The sequence below is a fragment of the Elephas maximus genome, chromosome 9 (genome assembly GCF_024166365.1).
Source record: "Elephas maximus indicus isolate mEleMax1 chromosome 9, mEleMax1 primary haplotype, whole genome shotgun sequence".
Classification (NCBI taxonomy): Eukaryota; Metazoa; Chordata; class Mammalia; order Proboscidea; family Elephantidae; genus Elephas; species Elephas maximus.
In genome coordinates this window covers 4,600,499-4,613,047 of record NC_064827.1, presented here as the reverse complement: position 1 = coordinate 4,613,047, position 12,549 = coordinate 4,600,499, and the positions used below count along the sequence as shown (strand labels likewise).

At 56.5% G+C, this 12,549-nt stretch overlaps 1 protein-coding gene across 3 annotated transcripts in view; it reads right to left on the bottom strand.

Moving 5' to 3' along the window:
- VAV2 (vav guanine nucleotide exchange factor 2) overlaps window positions 1–12,549 on the bottom strand; it is a 211,779-nt gene that overhangs the window by 166,412 nt on the left and 32,818 nt on the right. For all 3 annotated transcript variants that reach the window (XR_007518775.1, XM_049896845.1, XM_049896843.1), the window contains exon 2: window positions 1,118–1,234. Coding sequence is in view for 2 of the 3 variants with exons in the window: in XM_049896845.1 (XP_049752802.1) it covers window positions 1,118–1,234 (117 nt within the window). In the remaining variant the exon portion in view is untranslated. The remainder of the gene's footprint in view (window positions 1–1,117; window positions 1,235–12,549) is intronic.

Sequence of the window (12,549 nt, the reverse complement as noted above, 5' to 3'; positions counted from 1 at the left end):
CCATCAGGAGTTACTTCCATCCTGATTCCAGGATTCAAAATGAGCGACTCCGAGCCTGCTGGCCTCTCGATGGCACATGATCCCCACCACTGTACCGGTTCACCAGGAACTTAAGTGAGCAGAAGCCTCCCCAGCCCTCTGTACCTGCCCAGGTTCCCAGGTGGCCCTCACCTGCACTCAGCAGAGCTTCTGAGTAACAGCGGCCACATGACTGAAGCTTTCTGGGAACACGGGGAGACTCCCAGGGTTACCTGTTCCAGACCTCGTGGCTCACCTCTGGGGCCCTTGGGGGTTTGGGTGGACACCTCTGCCTTGCCCGACACCTGCCCAGAGCTGTGCTTGCTCCAGGTGTGAGCGAGACGGCTCCGCCCACAGGGGCCACAATAAGGATTTACTAGATCATCACCACCACGCTGAGCAGGGGGAATCAGCATCGCCCCATTCTACATGAAGGGCCGGAGATTTGGGGGAAGTGAACGCTCAGGGTTCCCGAAGACAAAGGTGGGGCTGGCTCATTCTCACTTCTGTGTGGTTCATGCCCTGCCTCCCCGCCCCGTCTGGGTCCAGGACACCAACCCTCACCCAGAATACAACCAGAACGCTCCTTAGATGAAAGACTTCCGCTCACTTACCCTGGACACGTCATCAGGAAAGACCAATCGCTAGGAAAGGGCATCATGGTTGGTAAAGTGGAGGGTCAGCGAAAACAGGGGAAACCCTCCATGAGGTGGATTATGCAGCAACCACAATGATGGACTCAAACGTATCCACAATCATGAAAACGGCGCAGGACAGGGCAGCGTTTTGGTCTGTTAGATTTAAGGTCGCTGGACGTCAGAGCCGAATCCACAGCAGCCGATGACCACCACCGCCACCTCCCCTGGAGCAGCCTGAGAAGGGGGGGCCGTCCCGCCGCCCCCACCCCCACTGCGCACATCTGGCTCCTCGCCCGCCCGTTGGTAACACAACCCGGCCTGCACCTGTCAGACAGGAATGGAAAAACCCAGTCGGCCGTGCCCAGGTGCCTGGCCCACCCTGCCCATCTGGTCCACCTGCCCCCGAGTCAGCCGTGCGACGCCACACAGCACGGGCTGAGAGACGAGAGGAAGCCGCTCACCTTTCCAAAATCTCGGACATCGAAGAGGTCAAAGGGGTCGAACAGCTCACTGTTTCTGAGTCCAAATTTATCGTGGCAGACTTTAAGGAAGGTGCGGATATTCTTCAAACACAGAAACTGGAGAAAAAAAGGGCAAAATGGTTAAAACTTGGTCAGTAATAACAACAACAACAACAACAGCACCACACTTCAGCCGCCGTGTGACAGCACGCACCAGCGCGTTCCCATTCTACAGACGTGGACGTGGGCCAGTGGGCTGACGAAGCCGCCCATGCCCGGCCTGGGAGAGGCGGGACGGGGTTGACCAGGCAGCCGGCTCCACAGACCTAGGTTTTAACAACAGGCCTGCTGGCCTTCCCCACCACAAAGCTGCAAAAACCAAGGAGGCCTCCGCACACAGAAGCCACACTATGCTCTGCCCTTGTCGGTGCAGACACTGCAGATGGCATCCTCAGCACACCCGGCCATCCACGGAGGTCTGCCCACGCCCTTCCCGGTGGTAACCAGCACGGCTGAGACCGAGCACCCAGCACCCGGCCATCCACGGCGGTCTGCCCACGCCCTTCCCGGTGGTAACCAGCACGGCTGAGACCGAGCACCCAGCACCCGGCCATCCACGGAGGTCTGCCCACGCCCTTCCCGGTGGTAACCAGCACGGCTGAGACCGAGCACCCAGCACCCGGCCATCCACGGCGGTCTGCCCACGCCCTTCCCGGTGGTAACCAGCACGGCTGAGACCGAGCACCCAGCACCCGGCCATCCACGGAGGTCTGCCCACGCCCTTCCCGGTGGTAACCAGCACGGCTGAGACCGAGCACCCAGCACCCGGCCATCCACGGCGGTCTGCCCACGCCCTTCCCGGTGGTAACCAGCACGGCTGAGACCGAGCACCCAGCACCCGGCCATCCACGGCGGTCTGCCCACGCCCTTCCCGGTGGTAACCAGCACGGCTGAGACCGAGCACCCAGCACCCGGCCATCCACGGCGGTCTGCCCACGCCCTTCCCGGTGGTAACCAGCACGGCTGAGACCGAGCACCCAGCACCCGGCCATCCACGGCGGTCTGCCCACGCCCTTCCCGGTGGTAACCAGCACGGCTGAGACCGAGCACCCAGCACCCGGCCATCCACGGCGGTCTGCCCACGCCCTTCCCGGTGGTAACCAGCACGGCTGAGACCGAGCACCCAGCACCCGGCCATCCACGGCGGTCTGCCCACGCCCTTCCCGGTGGTAACCAGCACGGCTGAGACCGAGCACCCAGCACCCGGCCATCCACGGCGGTCTGCCCACGCCCTTCCCGGTGGTAACCAGCACGGCTGAGACCGAGCACCCAGCACCCGGCCATCCACGGAGGTCTGCCCACGCCCTTCCCGGTGGTAACCAGCACGTCTCCTCTCTAAGTCATGGCTGAGACCGAGCACCCAGCACCCGGCCATCCACGGAGGTCTGCCCACGCCCTTCCCGGTGGTAGCCAGCACGGCTGAGACCGAGCACCCAGCACCCAGCCATCCACGGAGGTCTGCCCACGCCCTTCCCGGTGGTAACCAGCACGGCTGAGACCGAGCACCCAGCACCCGGCCATCCACGGAGGTCTGCCCACGCCCTTCCCGGTGGTAACCAGCACGGCTGAGACCGAGCACCCAGCACCCGGCCATCCACGGCGGTCTGCCCACGCCCTTCCCGGTGGTAACCAGCACGGCTGAGACCGAGCACCCAGCACCCGGCCATCCACGGCGGTCTGCCCACGCCCTTCCCGGTGGTAACCAGCACGGCTGAGACCGAGCACCCAGCACCCGGCCATCCACGGAGGTCTGCCCACGCCCTTCCCGGTGGTAACCAGCACGGCTGAGACCGAGCACCCAGCACCCGGCCATCCACGGAGGTCTGCCCACGCCCTTCCCGGTGGTAACCAGCACGGCTGAGACCGAGCACCCAGCACCCGGCCATCCACGGAGGTCTGCCCACGCCCTTCCCGGTGGTAACCAGCACGTCTCCTCTCTAAGTCATGGCTGAGACCGAGCACCCAGCACCCAGCCATCCACGGCAGTCTGCCCACGCCCTTCCCGGTGGTAACCAGCACGTCGCCTCTCTAAAAGTCATGGCTGGGACCGAGCACGTGGTCTCTGAGTCAGCAAAGACGGCACAGGCACACATCTTCCAACGGCACAGACCACCCTATGACTTTACACGTGACTAAGGCAATGGCCAGGACCATCCCGTCAGGTGCCACAGTGGGCCCAGGGTGCCACGTCAGAGCCACAGTGGGAGGCTGGGGGAGCACCACGGCCAGAACCACCCCCCCATCAGTGTCTGGCTCATCTCCTTTATGAATGATTCCACCAGCTGTGTCCCAGCTCCCCTGGGCTCAGAGATGCAGATGGGGCAGGGGCCTGAGGACATGGGGGTGGGGGAAACAAGATTGTCTTCCCCCAGTCCTCATGCAGAAAGAGCTGATAAAGAAATGTATGCGGGCAGTAGGGTAGCCAGGGGCCGCAGGGTGGCCAGGGGCAGCAGGGTGGCCGGAGTGCAGGCTGCGGAGTCACTCCGGCTCGGCTTCCAATCCTGTCTGCGGATTCCAGCTTTCGGGACCAGGGAAGAGTGACCGAGGCCCGATTTCCTAACACGACCTGCCTCGCTGAGTTAATTATGCAGTCACACATAGTCTACGCCCACACATAGTCTACACACATGTGGTCCACACGTAGTATACACACATAATCTGCCCACATACAGTCTACAGGCATGTGGCCTACATGTACACAGTCTACACACACATGTGGTCCACACATAGCATACACAGTCTCCATGCTTGTAGTTCACACGCAAGTAGTCTACACACATGTGGTCTACACACAGTATACACACATAGTCTGCCCACACACAGTCTACACAGCTGTAGTTTACAGACGCACAGTATACACACACTTAGTCCACACAGCTGTAATCTACACACACATAGTCTACACGGCCAGGGACGACCACCCAATAAACACGGTACACACTGGCTTACTTGTGCTTACTTACTAATCTTAAGGGCACCACTTCACGTGGGTTTCACCACATGTTTGATGTGCACTACAGATTAGCAAGTAAGCACAAGTAAGCCTGTGCATACCTTCTTACTGATCAATCCGCCCCTGTACATGGCTAGAGTCTACACACGGGTAGTCTACACGGCTGCGGTCTGCACAAACATAGTCTATGGTTGTAGCCTTCACACACGGCCGCACACACAGCCAAAGAATGACCGAAGATTTCAGATGTGTTGTCATCAAGAACCACGCACTGAGGGCCTAGACAACTGCAGAGAGCTTGTCCCCCCGCTCCCCCACCAGAAATGCAGAGGAATGAGGAGATTCACAGCAAGGACTGGCTCAGCACAAAGCAAACTGCACTCATGACACCCTGGCCCTTGTTCCCGGCAGGGACCCATCATCTCTGCCACACGCCTACCTCAGCCCACAGTGCCCCCACCCCAGGGCACCCCCTGTGTGGGGACCGTCGCTCTCTCAGGCCACTCCTCCGTCCCAGCCAGGTTGGTCCCTGGTCACAGATGACGCCGAAGAGCTTGTGTTCTCTGTGATCTGTTTACATGAGTTAGAACAAGGAGCTGCTATCATTTATTTGGAAACCCTGGTGGCGTAGTTGTTTAGTGCTACGGCTGCTAACCAAAAGATCAACAGTTCGAATCCACCAGGCACTCCTGGGAAACAGGGCAGCTCTGCTCTGTCCTATAAGGTCGCTATGAGTCAGGATCGACTTGACGGCGATGGGTTTGGTTTGGTGTCATTTATTTGGTGCTCATGTTGTCCAAGATGTGGCTAGTGGGAGCCCTTCCAGGTGGCCTCCATGTCCTCTTGGCGTGTCCCTGTTGTTCTGTGAGAACACCCTTACTCCCTGGCGTAAGGTGTTTTAGGCTCACCTTGTACTTTTCCTACCCCAGTCCTGCAATCAGCCATTTCTCCAAGAAGCCCTGCTTCCTTATAACTGAGAATGGCACTTAGAAGCCAGACCTGGCCTGTCATTGCTTCTAGGCCCTCTTAGCAGACACATCTAGGATAGATGTACAGATATTGTGATCATTAAGGTTGTGTGTCAGCTTGGCTGGGCCATGATTCTCAGTGGTTTGGCAGTTAGGATGCAGTTTGGCAGTCGTATGATGATGTGATCACCCCCATGATGAGATCTACTGTGAGTAGCCAATCAGCTGAAAGGGAACTTCCTTGGGGGTGTGGTCTGCACCCAGTGTAAGTGGTCTTTCTGGCAAGGATCATGGGCTTTTGCTCGCTCTGGATTCTGAGGCTGGCTCCTTCCGTCTGATCTCCAGATCTTGGGACTTGAGCTAGCAGCTTACCTGCCATCTTGCGTACTCATCTTGGGATTCATCATTCTTCCCAGCCTGTGAGCCAGAGCCCTGCTGTCCGACCTGCCGATCTTGGGTTCACCAGCCCCTGCGGCTACATGAATCAGAAGAAGCCTCCAGCCTGACCTACAGAGTTGGGACATTCCAGTCTCTACAACCATGTGAGCCATTTCCGTGATATAAATCTTTCTATATATATATTTATACACTTTACTGGTTTTTCTTCTCTAGAGAACCCAGCCTAAGACAGGTATGTTGTGGTTGCTGTGTGCTGTGAAGTCGATTCCGACTTATGGCAACCTTACAGGACAGAGAACAGCCCCATAGGGTCTCCTGGGTTGTTATCTTTACGGAGGCAGATTGCATTTCAGTTAGCAGCTGAGCGTTTAACCACCGTGCCACGAGGGATCCCTAGATATAGATACACGGCTCTATCTCCATACCCCTCAGTTCCAACCCAATACCACAGGGTTCGTTTATTCTCATTTTCCCCTTTCCATAGGTTTAACTCCCTCTCTGTCAGAAACCCAGACGTACTCCATTATGCTCACTATCTCTGCTTCTTTGTTCGGTCCTAGAGTATGCTAAACGTAGTTTCAGAATTGCTACCCCAAGCCCCTGAGCTACAACAGCGAGAGCGCAATCCTACCTACAGTTCTGTTTTCACTTTCGTCTGAAGGGATATAATCAAAACGCTGCACCCAAAGCTACATGGGTTAGTTTTTCATTCCCCTTCACCGTGGCTGTTGTTCGTCTGAATACAGCTGGTTCATTTATTTCCACTGGTATTCGTTGTCAGGATTTTCCCCCGTTCTTGCTGAATTTACATATACATTCTAAAGGAGCCCTGGTGGCGCAGTGGTTAAGAGCTCAGGCTGCCAACCAAAAGGTCAGCAGCTGGAATCCACCACCGGCTCCTCGGAAACGGTCCGGGCAATTCTATTCCATCCTATAGGGTCGCCGTGAGTTTGTGAGTCGGAATCGACTTGACCTCAATGGGGATGTTTTATGTGTGTAAAATATTCACACATTTCCAAAAGTCTGAACTGTTAAAAAGGTACGCCTGGAGTGTGTCACCGCCTCCCCTCCATCACACCCAGGGCACCCGCTCTTCTTTGCACCTACCCCTTCGGTTTGCAAAAACAAGCAGTTACGTGTGTGCTTTCTCATATCCCTCGTTTCTTACGTGAACAGTAGCCTATCTGCCCTCTGCTCGTCTCACGTCACCCTGTGTTGTGGAAATCCCTCCCCATCAGCTCCTCGGGACCAGCCTCGTTCTCCTTCATGGCTGTGTAGCACCCCAGGGTGAAGGCACACAGCCCGTGGGCAGTCCCAGAGGCCACTGGTTTCCTGCCATATCCCAGAACCAGCACTAGCACCCTCCTGGCTCCACGGCCCTTCAACCCACATTCACGACTCAGATCATTTGGACCAAATCATTTTATGGCCAGTCTGGCCGGTTAACGTGCTTCCTACACGTCTCTGAACGGGCTCCTTCCCCGAAGTGTCTCCTCTGGGGCCTCCCACGCTCCCGTTTCAGACACACGGATGCCCAGGAGCCTTCCGGGGGAGTCCCGGTTTCTATTCGAGAGGTTGTGGGGCAGGGGGTGTAACTGAGTATCGCTGAGTCTATGAGCCCCCCATCTTAGTCATGCAGTGCTGCTGTAACAGAAACACCACAAGTGGGTAGCTCTAACAAACAGAATTTATTCTCTCACAGTCTCGGAGGCTAGAAGTCCAAATTCAGGGTGCCTGCTCCAAGGGAAGGCTCTCTCTCTGTTGGCTCAGGGGGAAGGTCGTTGCCACCAATCTTCCCTTGGTCTAGGAGCTTCTCAGGCGCAGGGACTCCAGGTCCGAAGGACATGCTCTGCTCCCAGCACTGCTTTCTTGGTGATAGGAGGTCCCCCCGTCTCTCTGCACACTTCTCTCTTTTATATCTCAAGAGATTGATTTAAGACAAAATCTAATCTTGTAGATTGAGTCCTGCCTCATTAACATAACTTCCGCTAATCCCACCTCACTAACATCATGGAGTTAGGATTTACAACACATAGGAAAATCACATCACATGACAAAATGTTGGACAACCACACAATCCTGGGAATCATGGACTAGCCAAGGTGACACACATTTTTGGAGGACAGAATCCAAACCATAACACAATGTCAAGGGCGGAGGCCCTGTCTCAACCCTTCTGCACAGCGCTCAGAACAGGGCGAATGAGCTGGGGTGAAGGGCACAGCACTGGAGGCGGGCAGCACAAGGGATCCCACTGGACCCTCTGCGTGGCCCAGAAGGCCCAGCTCCCGTTCTGAGGTGCAACGCCCTGACAGCCCGCCTGTCCTACAGCACAGCCAGAAATCGAGGGCATGGGTCTATCTGTGCCAGAAGCCCTGGGCTCTGGCCCACCTAGCTCGTCGTGGCCCCCTCGCACCACCTGCGGGGCACAGGATGCACTCACCTCCAGCCCGGCTCAGCTATTTTCTGTGCATGGCTTGTCTGGTGTTTCCACCACGTGTTTATTTTCGTTCCTCATTCTCCCGTTTTAGAGTTAATGACATGGGCACTGACCATAATGATGGCCGGCAAGGCCCCAGCTTCCTCTCCCAGCTCAGGACGAGCTGGTGCCCCACCCATCTGGGGCTGCGCTGGCCCACTGAGACTGCCTCCCTGTGCAGCCCCGGGTGGCCTCCAGGAAACTGAGGACAACCAGCACAAGGCTGACGACAAGCGTGGACTCCTGGCCTCCGAAGCCACCATGAAGGAGGTGCCCCCATTGCCTGGCACCGTTCACAGAGCAGTGCCCGTGCGCCCAGGGCTGCAAGGCACACTTTGCCCCCCAACGCACTTCTCACCCTTCTTGAGTAGCTCCATCTTACATGTAAGGAAACTGAGGCCAGGGAAGTTAAGGGCTTCAGCACTCACACAAAAATGGCCAAGCTGGGGTTTGAACCCATGTCTGTAGCAGGGGGCAAAATCTCCAGGAAGACATGGTGAAGTCCTGACCCCTGTACCTTTGAACGTGACCTTGTTTGGAAATATGTGATCAATAAAGGTAAGGTCACACCGGAGTGGGGTGGGTCCTAACCCTCTGTAAGAGATGTCCTAAAAAAGTGGCTTCAAAGGACACTATTCTCTGTAACCGGCCTAGTCTCAGCCCATGGGGCCCTCTACAAAGAGCGGCCACTGTCTCGCCAGTGCCCTGCAAGCGAGGGCTTGCTCTCGGGCAAGTCTGGCTCAGGGGCCCCCATGAGGGTCTATCCTCGAACAAGGACCCAGAGCCGAGTCAGCGCTCCCTGGGCTGCGAACAGCAGGCGCCACTGTTCACTGAGGGCACTCCATGTGGTTTGGGTATCCCACCTCCTGGATACCTCCTGGGCTTCCCTGTGCCCACACAGCTCCTCGTTCACAGAGGCAGAGCGGAGCCGCTGTGTCCAGAAGTGTCAGCCTCCCTCTCCCCATCCATCAGCCGCCTGGGACATAATCAGGCTGGAATCAGATTAGCCCAAGGACTGGCTCCACCACCAGCCGCCACCTCCCCCAGGCTCAGCTGAACGGCCTGGCTCCCTCCATTCACAGTCATCTGTCACTTAGCTCCTTCCAGCGCCAGGCAGCAGCCGGGGAAGGAGAGGACAGAGACCCAAGAGCCCAACTCCACATCAGAGTGGCCAGCGAGGCCTCAAGTGCCCTGGCGGGGAGGTGTCACGGGCAGAGGGCGCGTCTCCATGGCGGTGCTTTGACCAACGTGCCAGGATCAGAGGACACCACCAGAATGCCACACCTAGGCCGGACGAGAGCAGCCGCCTACCATGGACCCCATCCCCATCTCACCTGGCTGTCCTCACACCCCCCAGGGCGGGGGGATGGGAAACAGGAGGCACCTCTGGCTGCTCCCCTGCTATGCCAGGTGGCCGTTGCCTGCAGCTCCGGGGTGAAGCTCCTCTGATGGTGGGCCCACAGGGAAAGGCGGCCTGGGCTCCCCACCTGCTGACCACATGGGCTCTCTCGGGCTGGCGTCCCCGACCACTCATTCACCCACCCCCACACCCCTGCCCTGGGGCAGGGGAAGAAGGCTCAGCCCTGAAGGGTCTAGGGCAGGCTCCAGGTAGCCAAAGAAGAGATGAATGAATAAACAAAACATGGTCCATCCGTACCATAGACTATCACTCGGCCGGCCATGAAGAGAAATGAAGTTCTGATACGCTACGACACAGATGAACCTGAAAACGTTATGCTGAGAGAAATAAGCACATCACGAGAGAACAACATGACATGACTCCCTTTACATGAACAATGTCCAGAGCAGGCAGACCCACAGAGACAGGCTTTAGATTTAGACTGTGGGCTGCAGAAGCTGGGGTTGGGGGGAGAATTAGGGAGTGACTGCTAACGGGTACGGGGTTTCCTTTGTTGTTGTTGTGAGGTGCCGTCAAGACAGTCCCGACTCATTGTGACCCTGTGTACGCCACAGTGAAACACTGCCTGGTCCTGCGCCCTCCTCACAATCAGCGTCGTGCTTGAGCCCGTGGTTGCAGCCACTGTGTCAATCCATCTCGTTGAGGGTCGTCCTCTTTTTAGCTGACCCTCTGCTTTCCCAAGCATGATGTCCTTCTCCAAGGACTGGTCCCTCCTGAGAACACGTCCTCTGGGGTGAGGAGAAGATTCTGGAACTCGGTGTGGTGATGGTTGTGGAATGTACTAGATGCCACCAAATTGCCTGCTTTAAATCGGTGAACTGGGTGTTCTGCAAATTTCACCACAATTTAAAAAAATATTCTCTGAATCTTCCTGAGAGAGGCAAGGGTCCCCTATCCGCATTTCATGCAACAAACACTGCAAAAGCCTCCGCGACACCGGTGACTCTCGCGGCACTTCCCAGGCGGCATTAACACTGCGCACCATGGTGACAAGCAAGCGCCAGCGCGCAGCTCTGCTTCGGCAAGGAGCAGTATTAGCCCCCCGGGGGCGCTGCCGAGGCCCCATCAGATGCTCTGACTGGCAGCTGAGGATGTCTTTGATCAATAAAAAATGGGGAGATGAATTAAGTCCGTGTTTTATTTATGCTCACTCCAAAACCCACTTAAAACGGCTCTGTTCCTATTTAATAGGCGGTTTGCTGGAAAGGATCTTTCAAATGGGGGGACCCATGGGGGTAGATCAACAGGTGGCCTTGGGGTGACAAGCTGGACAGACACTCTGTGGGGGCAGCAGCTGAGACCATTTTGCTCCCCCTGGGTCCCCAATGCCCTGGACAATGGCTAGCCCAAAGCAGAGGCTCAGTGTCCAGTAAATGAACGAGCAAGTGAACGCATGCACGCACACAGGTACGCACACCTCTGACCAAGTCTCAGGTGTCCCTCCCCCGGATGCCTGCTTTTCCCAGAGCTTTAAGGTGCCGGGGTCGCGGAGGGCAGCTGCCGCTCGCTGGGTGTCCCCCTCACTTCATGCACCTCTTGCAAAAACAAGCAGGAGGTGGGATTTGAGGTTCAGCCATGACCACTCGCCGATGCCTGCCTCTGCGCACCAGCCCACTGAGAGCCCCTTGGCTCACACACCCCAGTAACAACTCCGTGGGGCCAGCCTCATTCATCAGCTGATTCACAATGAGGAAACTGAGGCTCTGGGGAAAGCAGGACCAGGCAGAACCTTCCAACCCCCCAAGCCTGTGCTTTTGGGGTGTTTGTTGGATGGACCTTGACAACGTCACCCTAAGGGGGATAAGGTGGACAAATGTCATATGATTCCATTTATATGAAACATCCCAGGCCCCTGCTCCTGGCCCTGAGCTCATAAAGCATGTCTGGCCACGTGGGGGCCCCAGGGGTACCCGCAGCCTCTTCAGCTCACCCACCGCTTCTGGCAGAGAACTGCGGGCTGGGCAGTTATTTGAGGAGTGTCAGGGACGTGATTATGTCTGGATGATTTAACACGAGAACTCCCTGCTCTCCGCACGTTCCCGGCTGCACACGCTCCAGCAGGGGGAGGATGTATGGGCGGGGCTCCCCCTTTGTACAGCCTCGCTCCAGTTCCCCAGCTGGGGTGCGCCCAGGCAGCTTTTCCAGCTGCGGGCAGGGAGAGTGGAATGAGGAAGAGGAGAAAGATGGCCTTCTCTTTGTCCACCTGGGTCTCCTCAAGGCCAGCCTCTCCCCAGATCAGGGCAGGCCAGGCGGAGTGAAGACACGGAGTCAAGAGCCTTCAGCATGGAGGCCCTGCCTGCCACTCGCTGCAGGGGAACCTGCCCACCAAAGTGTGCAGTGCCACCCTCGACTTCCACATCTCATCCCCCGGAGCGACGGAAAGGACCGCATGCATCATTTGTCTCAAATATACTAAAATCAACATCTGGTGGTGTTTATACCCTCTCAAGTATCAAACAGCTTTCACGGAAAGTTTGGCCCATGCCCAGCACTCCACTACATGTTCAAATTCATTGGTCCACTCTCCTAACACTACCCATAAACTGTCATGTACCCTGTTATGGACTGAATTGTGTCCCCCAAATACGTGTGTCAACTTGGCTAGTCCATGATTCCTAGTATCAAGTGATTGTCTTCCATTTTGTCATCTGACGTGATTTTCAATGTTACTGAGGTGGGATTAGTGGTAGTTATGTTAATGAGTCAGGACTCAATCTACAGGATTGGATCGTGTCTTGGGCCAATCTCTTTTGAGATATAGAAGAGAGAAGCGAGCAGAGAGACAGGGGACCCCATACCACCAAGAAAAAAAGCACTGGGAGCGTAGTGCACTCTTTGGACTGGCGTCCCTGTGCAGAGAAGCTCCTAGACCATCTTCTAGGAAAGACTGACAAGGACCTTCCTCCAGAGCTGACAGAGGAAGCCTTCCCCAAGAGCTGGCACCCTGAATTCGAACTTCTAGCCTTTTAGACTATGAGCAAATAAACTCCTATGTGTTAAAGCCATCCACTTGTGGTATTTGTTATAGCAGCGCCGGATAACTAAGACACACCCCTATTTCACAGGTGGACAAGCAGCTTGGAGGCTGACCCGGGCACCCCAACAGTAAAGGGGGGGCCCAGGTCTGGTCCAGGCCCTGTGGTCTTGGCCAGT